This window comes from Triturus cristatus, chromosome 1_2 (assembly GCF_964204655.1).
Source record: "Triturus cristatus chromosome 1_2, aTriCri1.1, whole genome shotgun sequence".
Taxonomy (NCBI): domain Eukaryota; kingdom Metazoa; phylum Chordata; class Amphibia; order Caudata; family Salamandridae; genus Triturus; species Triturus cristatus.
Window position 1 is genome coordinate 946,234,008 of NC_140580.1, and position 14,810 is coordinate 946,248,817.

A 14,810-nucleotide genomic window follows, 5' to 3' on the forward strand; every position below is an offset into this window, starting at 1 on the left:
TTAGCGGAGGAAGTGGAACACTCATTTTCCCCCCATGTGAACAGAAGCTGGTTATCGTCCGCATAAGCAGTTATTTTGGCCCCCAAATCCTCCGCCAGTTGGACCACGAGAGTGACATAAATGTTAAAAGGAAGGGGGCTCAGAGAGGAACCCTGTGGAACCCCCGTGAGCACCTTCTAAGGATGAGGATGATGAAGTTGCAGCCTGTCCTCCAAGAAAGAATTAAGCCAGCCCAAAGCAGTGTCAGATATACCAATCTTGGCAAGTCGGGTAAGCAGCAACGAGAGGGGACAGTCTTGAATGCCGGCGATAGGTCAAGCAAAATCAAGGCTGCCCTCCCGCCGGCATCCAAACTGTCTCGGATGGCCTTGGACACTTCTACCAACGCTGCCTCTGTGCTGTATGAGGCTCTAAGCCCCGACTGGGCCGGATGTAATATGCCCCTGCTTTCAATGAACTCAGTCAGCTGTATGGTGACAACTTTTTCACACACTTTTGCAACGCTGGGCTAAAGGGAGATGGGACGGTAGCTATCTGGGCTCTAGGGATCTAGTGACGGCTTTTAAAAAAGAGACAGAATCTTGGCCTGCTTCCAGGCGGCTGGAACATAGGCCTCCTGAAGGGACATGTTAACAAGTCTATTGACTTCCGGGTTAACAGTCTCTGCAACGTCAGTCAAGAGTCTGGTGGCACAAGGGTACAAGGGAGAGCCCGATTTAAGGCTATTAAGAATTCTGAGCGAGTCAGGTAGGTCAATGGGACCAAAGGCAGAGAGAGAATGAGAGGGAGAAGGAGGTAGAGCCCCCGATGCCAAGGATGCATCAGTGTCCCCTCTCCAGGAGCTGAATGATGCTGTATCGTGCAAATTTTATCCATAAAAAAACGTGATAAATTATCACACCAGGCGGTAGAAGAAGGAACCGAACACAGTTGGGCTTTAGACGCCATAAAGCTCTGAACAATGGAAAACATTTTCTCAGTGTTATTACTAGCTCAATCGTAATATAGCCTTACAGCCCACCACAACAGGCTATTCCAGCCATTGGAGGCCCGCTCCAGCATTAGAGTCCTGAGCACAAGGCAAAGTCCTTTAACAAGGGAGCTTACCTTTAATGGCCAATATAGCCTGCTATGGGGGGCTATAAGGCTATTCAAATATTCTGCCACTAGAGGGCAAAATATCCCAATAAAAGAAAAGTAAAGACCTCCCAGAGACCAACTGGCATAAAACTCATTGCAGCTTCCAAGCCTTTGTTTCACAGCTGCGAGTGTTTACCAGATAACAGCCGTGTGCAGCACCACAGCTATTAACTGCTGAACTCCTTCTGAGGCTCCAGTGACACTGTGAGCTATGGGAAGAGCCCTGCCACACAGGGTCTGCCTTTCCCCTTCCCCTGCCCAATCCAGTTATGTTGGAGAGGCAAGGGAGGCGAGAGGCAGAGGCTGTGTATTAGAACTTTGTTATGTTTAGAGCAGCTGCCAATATCAGCTTTGCTAGGCCGCTGCTGTTCTACGGTCTTCAATGGAGATCTCAACAGACCAATGTACTAATTATAGATAAAGACCAGTGCTGATGCTCGGTGCAACCGGCTCCCTTTATATGCATTTCTTTTATAGTCTAGTTCGGATTTTTAAGGATTTGTTAAAGAGATATTTATACTTCTTGATTCCCTCTGTCTCGTGAGATACATTTCGTGGGACTGTAAAACTGTCATGTTAAGTTTTGTGTTTCTGTAATTCTGGCGGATGGCACCGTACTCCGCCTGCAGATCCTGCTTGCGATCAGAGGGAGCTTTCAAGTCGTTACAGGCACGTTTACTCACTCGTTCAGTGTATATACATTGTTATACTGTTCAAAGTGCAGGATAAAGGAACCTGTTATGGCTCAAATGATTAAATGTTATCATTTTAATAGTTCAAACATTTCTTGAGTTAAGCAAATAATACATCCCCTGTCTGTGTGCCCTTGACGTCTCTCAGGTATGGCAGCTTACTAAAAAAAACATTTTAATTCTAAATACACCCCCCCCTGCACACTACAAGCATTTTTATTAAGGATAAATGCACCCTCTCCAGGGCGTCTCTGACTTGAGGGCCACGGCCTCACGTGGAGGTTGTAGCAGGTTCCCTCTCAGGTGGGTTTTCCTCTCCAGAAAAGCTTCCTTTGCGCAAGTATTCTGGGGATGGGGGTGGGGGAGGAGGTCTGGGAGAAGGAAACTGCACCTCCAGCATCTTATTTGTATTCGACTGATTCTTCTGCTTACAGTCACCTAGAGCATTGCTCGACTCGGCTGAAGTCTCAGGATACTCTTCTGTCTGCTGGTCTCTGCCATCATTCCAGACCTCTGTCCCTTCTTCAGGGGTCTCTGTTCCTTCCTCTCCATTAACATCTTCAAGTGAAAAATGGGAGAAATGACAGGTTTCAGTGTGAAATCATCCAGGAGCCAATGTACAAGATGAATACAGATACATTTTGCCACGTCTACCAAGGCAAAACATTTGTCAAACCTTTTCCACAAATACAACAAGGCATGCAATATGTTTTCAGGAGCCTCAGCTATTATCATGCGATATAATGTGTAGAGGTATGAACCATTTCTCATTATTCAGGATGTCATGCCCTAACTTGGCTGGAGTTGAATGTGTGTTTTGCGTTCATTCCTTTCTGTAATAAATCTGTGCTGATGGCTTGCAATGGAGGTGTGGTATCTGTTGTGTTTCTCTGCTCCACCGTGAGTCAAATGGAAATGACGACATTTTTGTAAGTATAATATAGCCTTATAGCCCGCCGTAGCGGGCTATACCGGCTATTAAAGGCCCGCTGCAGAGTTAAAGGCCCGAGCCGAAGGCGAGGGACTTTAACTAACGCAGCGGGACTTTAATAGCGGTATAGCCCTGCTACGAAGGGCTATAAGGCTATTAGAACATTCTGCCACTAGAGAGCAGAATGTTCTTACAAAACGAAGCCTTCAGTGAGCGGGAGGGGATTCAAATTCCCTCAGGCACCCTGAAGTCTTTGTTCACAGCCAGAGCTGTGAACAAAGACACATTGGAATGTTGGTGCTCCGGGCTTATACCAGCCATTATAAGCCCGGAGCACTCCATTGTTTTCAATGGAGCTCCCAACATTCCAATGTTCTAATAGTAATTTAAAAGTTCCTTTAAAAACAGTTAAGCAGTCATAACTATTGGGCGAAATGTTTTGCACTCTTACACAGAGAACACATTCTGGGTCACAATTCAGTCCATCGTTTTTGCTTGCAATGCCACCTCAGACAGGAACCAGGCATATGCAAACCAGCCATTGTCCTGCTCAATAGGAACAGTCCATCTCAAACTGCAGGCCAGTACCCCTCGAGGAGGAACAAAAGCAAGCCTAGACTGGGTCATCCTATTTTGGCTCGGTCAGTAGGGTGCAGTTTTAGTTCTGTGGAACAATGAGCACGGGACCCATGTCTGAGCATATCCATCACACTGAGGGCCTTGCAGTGAGGAAAACAAAAATTGCCATGCGTGAATGGACCACAATCCCGTCTAGCATTGTTTTGCCCACCATTCCATCCAGCGGCGGTTTCTTCAATAGGGCAAAGCTCCCCTGCCCGCTGCGAGCCACACAATGAATGACAATGAAATGATTTTATTGACATTTTATTTTCAACACAGCACGACTCGCAGCAGCCAGCAGCCTGCCCCCAAACCAGGAGAAATGGGGGGCGCGTCCTGACTGTCCTCTGCTGTTGATTGGCAGCATGGAGGTCTGGCTAGACACTGAAAAGTACGCATGTCAGTTTGGCCGGCTGTCTAACGACGACCAGCCTGACATGCACACTTTGCAGCTCTCCACTCAGCTGTCTTAGACAGCTGGGTGGGGAGCAAGCATAGGCCTCTAGGGCCTGAAGGAGGCTCAGTGCAACTCCATCCAACCCTAGCGCTCCTCTAATGCTGGTTAACAGCATGAGAGCAGTGTCTTGATTGGTTAGGGGAGCTCTTCTTGCCAAAGACTGCAGGAGAACACCAAGGGGGATGAGTCGTAGCCCGTAGGTAAGCATAACTTACTTTTATTCCTATTAAATGTGTAATGCATGTGTTCGTGTTGGGCTTTTGGAGGGAGGGGTTGGGTGTATTTGGGCTTTTGGATGGAGTTTTTTGTAGTTTGGGCTTTTGGAGAGAAGGGTTGTTAAAATTTGTTTTTTTGGGAGTGGAAAAGGAACTTTGCTCACCCCACCAATTTCAAAAGGTACCAGCTGCCCCTGAGGCCATCTCAAACAGGAACCCCACCAGGCAGGCGTGTTTTGGTGCCTGGAGCTCCTCCTTCAAGCTCTGCTGACCTGGCAAGCCAGTAGGCCAGCTGATAGATTTTAAGGTGTGGTCTAGGGCACTCTCCTGATTGTTGTTAATTAACTGTTGATAACATATTCGCTAATCACATTCTCCATGTATACTGTATCCTCTTCAGTGATATGGTACAGACATTAGCAATATTCATTTAAAACAAAAATAAGAACCATCAAATGTAAAATATTAATCATGAGTATATTATTTACATTGACGTGTATATTAAAGAAAGTGCTCTGCTGTGTACCATAGAGACTACTAAATACTTAAACTTGGGCAATACTATCAGTAGACTGACAGCAAGGACTATAAGCACCTGGAATGATTGAAGCCTGGTCCGCATGTACTAAGAAGGCTTTGGTACAAGTGGTCACAATTTGCAAACTGAGTTTTATCAAATGCAATGGTGTTTTGTGACACGACCTACATACTAATAGGTCGGTTCGCAAAACACTCAATCGATATGGGTCACAATTCAACCTACCTCATGAATATTCATGAAGTAGGTTGCAAATTGCAGCCCACTATAATTATCTGCCGTCACCGTGTCTGTGATTGATTTTAAATAAAACAGTATTAAAAAAAAAAATCCAACACATTTTCTTTACGAGGAGACAGCATGCATTTGAATAAAAAAAATGAAAAGATTTACAGACTTGATTTTAGACTCAGCAGTGGTACGTGAGCCCACTGTCTTCTGGCAAAAATGTTTTTGCCAACATTCACAAGGGGGAAGTCATGCTTCCTGTTTATGAATGGGTTACCACTACCATTGTATCGCTGGTAAAATATAAATATTTTGTGATTGCATTTTGGTCGCAAAACATTTATACATAGCGTAAGCAATTTGTAAGGGGCTCCTTTAATACACCCCTTACAAAATACAAATTCGGAATGGTTTCCTAAACCATTTAACAATTCAGAAAACCTGTTACGAATCTTTAAATGGGCTTAGCATATTTGAAAAGGGTTTTAGTATTCACAAGCCCTCTGATTTACTGGAATCAGAACGTTTGTGAGCACTAAAACTAATTGTGCATGGGGCCCACTGTGATTTAGATACACATTCAAGAAGACTCTTTATTCCATGATATCTTCTGGAAGACTTGTGCAAGTCAAGTCACGTAGATTGAGAAAACCTCTGTTTCCTGCTTAAGAGTGCATCCACAAAGTGCAGCTTTTCCATTCAGGTGACCCTATTTGCTTGCATATTTAATGGTGACTAGCTTGCAGCAGGGATGTTGACCCTGTACCAGAAACCCCTTTATTTGAAATTACACCTGGGGATAAGTAGACACTTTCCCATACCCACCAACTAGACCACTTGCTACTGAGGTTGAGGAGATGCATTGTAAGAAGGCCGGACAGGTGAACTGAAGATAACATGGATATGATCATGAAAGGGCACATGTGCAGGTAAAACGGGATGCAATCTGATCAGACTGTTTCCCTTCTCAACATCACAAATTGCACAAATATGCTTGTTGGGGGAAAAACATTAGCCTGGGTTACATGGGACTTAATGCCATTTTGGACAGAAGGGAGTACATCTTTTGGTTTTCCTTGCAATCCAAGCATTCTAATACAGTTCAAAAGCCATCACTACATAACAAAAAACACTGCAAAGGAGTTGCTAGCTCATCGTTCGGAGAAAACTTACCTAGACCTCTTTGGCCAGGTTACTGACAGCACACAGGTACACTCGTCCAAATTTGGAATGCGTTTCCATCTAATACTCAGGGATGGTGATGTGTGCTTTCAATATTTAACACGTCAGCAGCTCACTAATATTACTGCAAATAATCTCTGTGACACCCTCCCATTTCTCATAGGTGAGGTCCTGTTTTGATCTAAAATAAACTTTTTTATGGATGTTGCATGAAACAAACACAGCATTTCCCTTCAAAATGCCCCTAAAAAACTCACACATCACCCACATTAAAAATAAATGAAAGGAAAACGGTATTTAAAACAATTGATTTGAGAATTACCCTCTTTAGGGCATGACTCTGCAGAACATGGCTGGCTCTGTAAGGGGTCCCCTGAAAGTCAGGGGCCCTGGGCCAGAGCCCACTTTGCCCATGCCTTAAAACGTCTCTGAGAAGGAGCTTGCTGAACAGCTGTTGGCCTGCGCTCACCGCTGCCTCCGGCCTACACTGCGGTCAAGTAGGTCACACATTTGGAACTGAGTCTTGATTATGCAATGGCAGAGTACAAACTTTATGGCTGATTTGATATCACTGTACTCCTTTCGATGTGGTGACACCAACTCTGTGCATAGCATCCAAACGACACCTGTCTGTGGTCCCTTGCTGACTCCTGCCTTCGGCCTACACTGCGGTCGAGTAGGTCACACACTTGGAACTGAGTATTGATTTCTGTATGGCAGGGTACATATCATTGTACGCAAGGAGAGGAGTAAGAGGAAGACATGGTTCAGTCCGGGGGAAAAAAGGATCCTCGTTATGGAGGTAATTGAACACTACCAACAACTGCTCTGGTGCCACTAACTCTGTGCATCACAAGCCAACGACACATGGCTGTGGGCCCATGCTGACCACTGCCTCCGGTCCACACTGCGGTCCAGTAGGTCAAACATTTGGATCTGAGCTTTGATTTATTTATGGCAGTGTATCATGTTCATTGTACAGGCCTCATTGCAGACTGCATCCCCTCCAGCCCTGGCGCCACTGACTCTGTGCCCCGAAATTCATGGACACTCTTTAGTTGAACTTTGGTGGTGTCTGAGTTTATGGCCTGGGGGTTGTCTTCATCATCATGTAGCTGATACTGACTTGGTGGTAAAAAGGAGTCTCTAGCATTCTACTCCTCCATTTGCCTGTTTCGACTTGCTTCTGCCCTCTGCATCACGCCCTGGAAGGACACCTTCCACTGTCCCCCGAAACACTACGCGACATTCTCCTGGGACATCAATGAGGACCCGCTCAGCTCGCGTGGTCCTACCTCAGTGCACCGCAAGTCATCGTCCCGTGGCGGTGTGCTTGTGCCGGCCACAGTGCATCCCAGGCCACTAACTCTGTGCAGCTGTCTGATTGACTATTGGATGGCCTCTGTGTCGATGGCCTGGGGCTCATTAACGCCATGTGTCTGTGGCCCTGCGCTGTCCGCTGCCTCCGGCCTCAACTGCGGTCCACTAGGGCTCACACATCAAATTGAGTCCTGGCCTGCCCAGACGGCGCATCAGCGCAGGATGCACACGCCACCACCACCTCCAACCAACAACTGCCAGAGTCGTAAGAGTCTTACAGACAGAATGTTCGAGTTGCTCACACATGTCTTGGATGCCATCATCAGCTTGGTACCCTTCTCAGCTTTTCAGGTGCCACCAACTCAGTGCACGACAACTCATGGACCCATTCCAATTAATCTTTTTTGATGTGGACAGCTCACGCAAAAATGTCAGCTCAGGCAGTGGGGAAGACCTGGGACAATGATGGGGAAGATGTGGCCGGTGTGCGGAGGGGTGAAGGCACGGACAATGAGAGGGCAGGAGGCAACAACCAGAAGGCAGCAACGCAGACTGGAGGTGGTAGTCCAGATACACACCAGGAGCTATGGATGAGGTACGTGCTGTGGACTGCGGATGCATCTATGTCACCTCATGCGGTGGGGAAGACCTGGGACGATGATGGGGAAGATGTTGCAGGTGCAATACACCCTACTGCAGCTGCAGCAGGAATATCCCGAAGGGACACAATCTTGGACTATTTCTTCACATGAGCACGGTCAGCTCTCTTGCCCCTACCTCAGTGCACTGCAACTCGCCAACCCTTCTAATTGGATATTGGGTGACCTATGTACTTGCTCCGGCTAACAACATGAGGCAACGCAGTTGTTTGTGTTATGTTTTCTATTTCGGCTTTAATGGTGAACACTGTTCAAGTTGTTGCCAGCACTAACCACTCCCTGAGGGCTGGCTCACACTCACCCCACACTCTTTCAGCAAAGGTGTCACTGGTCAGGTGACCCTGGTAATAAAAAGTAGCCGGCGCACGTGCCCGTAGCCAGTTCAACTGACTATCAAAGTGTGTCCGTGTGCTCATTATGTATGCATGATGGCCCCGGGCCTACCACATTACATTGTGCGTTGTACAGGGGACACAACCATGTCACCCAGGCAGTGGGTAAGACCTTGTACATGTTGCTCTGTCGTCCCCCCTTCATATGTAAGAGGAGTGGACTGGGCCGGTGTTTACGCAAGTCCTGCGTAGGGGTATGAATAATTGACCAGCGGCTCTGGGCATGGTTCAGTACTGGAAATGTGCAAATGCGTTTGGCTATGTCGCAGTGTGTGTGTCCGTTGGTGAGTGTAGGTGGTCCCTGATGGGAATTAGAAATCCACGTATGTAATCCAGTTCGCTGCCATGAGTTCGAACCCCACTCGCACCTGTTCAGCCACCTCCTTCTGGCAGTCTAAAACCTGGCTGTGAGATGCGATGTGTGCTTCTGTGAGGTGCTGGGAGCCATCTGTGGTGGTGTGTGCTTCCTGCTGTGTGGCTGCCCTGCTCCTTGAGGTGGGTTGCCTAAGATGTCCATGAGCTGTTGTAGGGCGTCGGTGTCGGAGGTGTGGGGGTCCTGTTCATCAACACTGATGAGTTGCCTGGTCTGCTCTGCAGGAGGTGTTGATTGTCCCTCTGCTATGTGAAGGGGAGATGCATTTTGACATTGTGTTGACATGTATGTTGACGCATTGTTCATGTTTACCTCGGGACTGCATGACAATGTACATTGTGACTGTTTGGGAGGAGCTGACTATTTGATGCGGGACAGTGGACATTTGAACTACATCACGGATGTGACTTTGTAAACGTACATTTTCATTTCACAATTTCCTGCTCTGCCAGATGTGATTGGCCAGTTTCCACGCACAGGCGGAACCAGTTGTGTCCTCTGTTCTGTCGTGGGAGTGTTGCACTTTGTACCACATTGTCGTCAATGTTGATGTGCTGTTATTGCCATGTGTGTGTGCTGCATTGTGGGTGAGTCGCCCCTGCTGCTCAGATTTGGCTGCCCCTTATCCCTTTCAGGCGGAGTGCCTATGACTTCTGTGCTTCGAAAGTGCTGGGATGTTTCAGACTTGGGTATATAGGGCTCTTGGTCGTGTTGTGACTCTTGGGCATGGTTTGTCCGCAGATGTTTTGTTGCGTCAGGGGTGGTTTGTGCACGTGGATGTGTCAGAGTGTGGCCTGCTCCTTTCCGTATGTCGTCCACACTCAACCACCTCAGTGTCGTGGCGTGCACAATGTCATGATGATTGGACTGCAGCCATGCTAACCGTTGTGTAGTGTCACTTGCATTGTCGGTGTGGCTCACAAATACGATTCTTTGCTGGGTTTTGAACGTGTGCATGTGTTGGTTGTGATATTGGTGATGTGTGGGCTGGGACCCCTTTGGGCACATTGTGGACGGGGGCCTACGAGGTGTTTGTATGTGTGCTGCAGTGTGCCACAGGTGTCAGGGACATGATCCAGAGTCATTGTGGGTGTGCAGTGTGCTCTGCTTAATTGTGCATTTGTGCCATTGTGCCTATCTCCCCCCGTCCCCTCAGTCCCTGGTCGGGACTCACCCTGTTGATGTTGTGTCAGGTCATGTTGAGCAGTGCCCGGTGCCACAACTCCTGGCACCGTATCCCGACTGCTGACTGTGGCCACAATTTTCTCCATGTCATCCAGCTCCTGGTGTGCCGTTGGACACCCACCTCCAATCTGCGTTGCTGCCGTCATGTTGGCATCGGGTTTCTTCTTGGTTTTGGCCTTCACATCCTTCCAGCACCTCTTGACCTCTTCCATTGTCCTCCTCAACGCTGCATGTGCATTCAAATAGTCCAAGATAGTTTGCCATATTTGCGTCTTTGTTGGCAATGACACATTGGATGTGCCGAACAGTTGTTGGTAGTGTTCTATCACCTCCGTGACGATGATCCTGTTTTCCTGCAGACTGAACCGCGTCTTCCTCTTCCTCTTCCTCTTCTCCCTGGCCTTCCCCGACCCCGAGGTTCCTTGCTAGTTGTCTGTGGGGCTTGTGGGTTTCGCATTGTCCTCTGCACTCGGTCCGGGTGCATCCATGGTGCTATGCAGTTTTTTTTGTTTTTTTGTATTTGTTTTACACTGCTTTTATAGTGCATTTACCTGCATGAGGCATGGGGATTGCAGGCATGTCGCTGGTTATCATTGATTAGGTCTCGCCTGATCCAGGGCATGCGCTGGTCTGGCAAGACTTTTAGTAAGGGCTTTTAAAAGTGCTGCCACACGGCCTACAGCTTGCGTGCATGTGCGCGGGCGCGCGCTTAAGAGCAGAGGCACCATATGGCTTTCCTCGTCATGCTCATTAAGCGCAGTGCTCGCAGCATGCGATCGCGATCACTTTCCCTTTCGCGGCGGCGCGGCCGCGTTCCTTTTACGGCCGCGATGCTTGTTTTCAGTAGTGGATGACGTAGGATCCACTCCGGCTTACGTCATCTGTCCTCATATTTGAAGCTCAGATATATCCATGCAGACTGACTAAACTAGTTTTATTTTTCCTATTTATCCACCGAACATTTTTTCTATACATTTTACGCTACATCTAGCAACCTGTTTCTGCATTTAACACATTTGCCCTGGTGTACATTAGCTATTTATTTATATTACTTTTTTTGCCACATCCAACTCTGACACCAATTTCCAACTAAATATAGTATACTTCAGTTTTTGGCGATTCATGTGGAAGTCATACTTTCCAGGTACGTTGTTTTATTTCTGCTGCTTTGTAGTAAACCAGAGCAGCTGCACGAAAACCCCTTTAAAACCGATAATTTAGTCCAGGCAATTAAAGAGCTACACTGCTAGTGCATCACACAAATGATATGGCGAGGGTCACGTACACGTTGACTCAAACTCAAACCCTGTTCAAAAGAAGACCCTATTATATTTTAACAGGTAACGGCAAAAGCTCATTTTTGTGCAGGGTGTTAAATGAAGATACAGGGCATAGACCGACTTTTATCAATGCTTTTTTACAGTGTGTGTATTCTTTAGTATATGTAGGCCCACGTGTGTTCTTAACAAGGCTCCAGCTCTGTGAAAAACCTACTGCAATATACCTCAGCAGTGTCAAAACATACTCGTCTCTAGGTAACAAGCACTCGTCGCAGTTGCAAATGATATACTTTGAACCGGTTCCTTCATGTAGCTTGACACTTATCTCCAAATCTAATTAGCAGCAATTATTTACTGACCCATCTTTTACGTCCACGTTTGTTTAATACGGCTGTCGTGTATTTATTTCAGCCGCTTAAATGCAGTGACCTGTATAAGAGCTTAATGCTTCCTAATGTACTCTACGATAGTGCTTTGTTCTTCTTAATGTTTGATTTGTTGCGAGAGTTTTATTCACCAGGTGTAGACATAAAAGTTCTCATCTCTGGTTAGCGATTATCGAGTATTTTTGGCAGCTCCATGTTACTACTAAAAGGTTTAGTTCTAATATAGTAGGGACATTGTGCTGCCTGATCTAATCGATAAATGGTTGGATAGATGGTTCTTACTTTCCATTGGCTACATCCTGTATGTTAGACCAATTACATATTAATAAAATGCATAATAATTGGATGTATACTTTCCCACCCTCACTTACGAAAAATGTGACAAAATATAATTTCAGCATTATAATTTTGTTTCGTAAGTTTTGTTCATCGACCCAAAATAAGTTGGAGTTGAGAAACCGTTTAACAGTTCTTCTTGCTCATATTTGGTCCACGCGGTTGAGTTCGACTGACCTATCTCCCTCTTAGGCATTAGTATAACAAGATAAAAATCTTAGGGGCATATGTATGAAAGGAAAAATTAGTCGCAAACGCTGCGAATTGCTTAAAACAGCGTTTGCGACTGATTTTTCGCAATTCCATATGTATGACACACTTCCACACAAAAAACTAAGAAATCGCTAAATTAGTGATTTCTTAGGCTGCGAAACATTCAAACTGCGATTTTCCTAGCGAATACTTAATTTGCGATTTCTTAGCGTAGCGAAAATCGCAAACAAGAAATCGCAAACTAAGAAATCGCAAGTGCATGTAAGAAAAATTCGCAAATTGCGATTTCACGAAATTCGCAATTTAAGAAATCGCAATTAACACCAATTGCTTGCAGGTGGTAAACTGGTGCAAGGTACATAAACCACCCCACAATGCAACAGACCCACCCACAATGGCAGCAATGTTCGTGATAGCCAGGAGGCTGCGTATTCGGGCCCTTGCTCAGAGGAGAATGAGACAGGAACGTATATTCAGGCTGCGCATCACTCTGTTCCAGCACACTGAAGAGGACATCTATGACAAGTACAGACTGCACCCACAGACCATAATGGACCTGATTGAGGAGCTGAAACCCTACTTGGAGCACCCTACACGCAGGACACAAACAATTCCCACACATGTGCAGGTCCTGTGCTCCCTGCACTTCCTGGCGTCAGGGAGTTTTCAACGGGTAATAGCGGAGGTTGGTGGGGTGTCACAGAGTGCACTGTCGCGTTTCTTCCATGCCTTCCTAGATGCAATGCTGCAGAGGCTCTCACATCACATTTACTTCCCCACCACCCAACAGGCATTACAGCAAACAAAACTGGACTTCTACCAGATTGCACGTTTCCCCCACGTCATTGGCTGCATTGACGGGACCCATGTGGCCATCACACCCCCAGCAGCAACTGAATATGTCTACAGGAATCGGAAATGCTACTGATAGAGATCTGGGTATCTAAAATATTCCCACTACCACGGATAGAGTAATCTCACAGTTACACGCACATACATTCATCATACGCTAGGGCCCATTTCAATAACATACACTCAAATACTCTACCAGCATTAAACCTGTGGGAAGAAAACCTCCTGATCACCCAGCATCTGTATCGAGGTCGATAAGACCTGGTTTTTGTGACTGTCCTTAACACAATCTATACAACATATACAGTAATAATCAAAAATATAAACCCAATAATTGACAAGAAAGAATATCCAACACCATGTTTAAAATTATATTGCTTTATCTAAAATTAGTCAAAGTAAATCAATCAGAATAAATAATTTCTCATAGTTACCTATTCTAACTAAGTGTCAGAACGGGTCAGGACAAGTCTTTCGGTAAAAGTCTCTCAAGACGAAGTCCCTTCAGCATCGATCCTCAGCAACGCAGATTCACGCGGCAAAGGCAAATGGCAAGTGGAAAATGGCGCGCATGGCCTCTCTAGACTAACAGTTCTTATAGTATTTCGAACAATAGAAAGATACATTAGGAACATGTAAAAAGATTATAATATTCACCGGACCTGCTGAGCAGAGCGAGAAGGAAGGGATGTAACATTGCTACATCTGAAAATCTCCGCTCAGGAAAAATTCACAAAATATAAAACTACGGAACAGGAACCAAAGAATATAATGTATCTGAATAGTTCCATCTTTCCTCAGCAATCGAGCCACAGTTCACAAGTTTTCTCCAAGGCTCCTTTGTTTCCCAAGGCAGCCAAGGACGTTCCATTTCTTTTGGAGATCCTCCAAAACTGCTGCTGTCCTCATGGAAAATTTCTCAGGCGAGGACTATGGTCAGTTGACTTCAGGACCATTTCCAGCAGGGGTCTCCCTCGTCTCAGTTTTCACAGAATAAATCACAGCCAGGCTCACAATCTAGCCAACTCAGCTTAGGCCACCATAGGCCATAATTGACCATCTTAATTAAAGAGACAAAACAAACGTTACTACAGCATAATGATTAAACAGTGTTAACCCCACTAACACCCTTATGTGTATGTATTTATCTAGCTCTTGCAACATAAAAAGCATTAATTCGGATAGCGTTTTGTGCTCAAAAATAAACAGCACATAGCAACGTTTAAACATGAAAACACGCACGTTATTTTTAAACAGCACATTTATGCACACTCATGTGTAACTCTCTTTTGTTAAGACAAACGGATTGATTAATATAAACACACTTGCACAAGACAAATAATTAATTATTAATTATTAAGAAATTAATATAACGAATAGACATGCCAGAGCTTCAAAAGCCACAGAATTTTCAAACAGAAAACTCCGCTCCAGCAATCCCCCCTTTGGTGATTTTATCACCAAATAAACCCAAAAAAAAAAAAAAAGATTTAGTGAAAATGTAGTCCCATTTTAGGAGAAATCGGAAATGTCTTTTCCCCTTACACAACATTACACACCAGTCACCCTTTCATCATCCCTCTTTGTCTCTAAATAAACACTCTCCCTTAATTCCTCCAATTCAATTTCTTGTGGTTCTCTTTTCAACTTCTTATTTTTCTTTCCTTTATTCACTTTCTTTTTCCCTCCCCTGTTTTTATAACACACACACACTAATCTCAGAATCAATAAAGCAACAATTATACAAGACAGAGGAAACAATATTCTACCTATAATAGTACTACCTATTTTCGCAATAAAATTCTTAACA

General features: G+C 45.5%; 1 protein-coding gene across 1 annotated transcript in view; it reads right to left on the minus strand.

The window, feature by feature from the left end:
• Positions 1-1,932: 1,932 nt before the first annotated feature.
• Positions 1,933-14,810, minus strand: part of C1_2H9orf43 (chromosome 1_2 C9orf43 homolog) — a 285,830-nt gene continuing 272,952 nt past the window's right edge. The window contains exon 16 of the mRNA XM_085609947.1: positions 1,933-2,390. Coding sequence (XP_085466073.1) covers positions 2,271-2,390 — 120 coding nt within the window. The 3' untranslated portion in view covers positions 1,933-2,270. The remainder of the gene's footprint in view (positions 2,391-14,810) is intronic.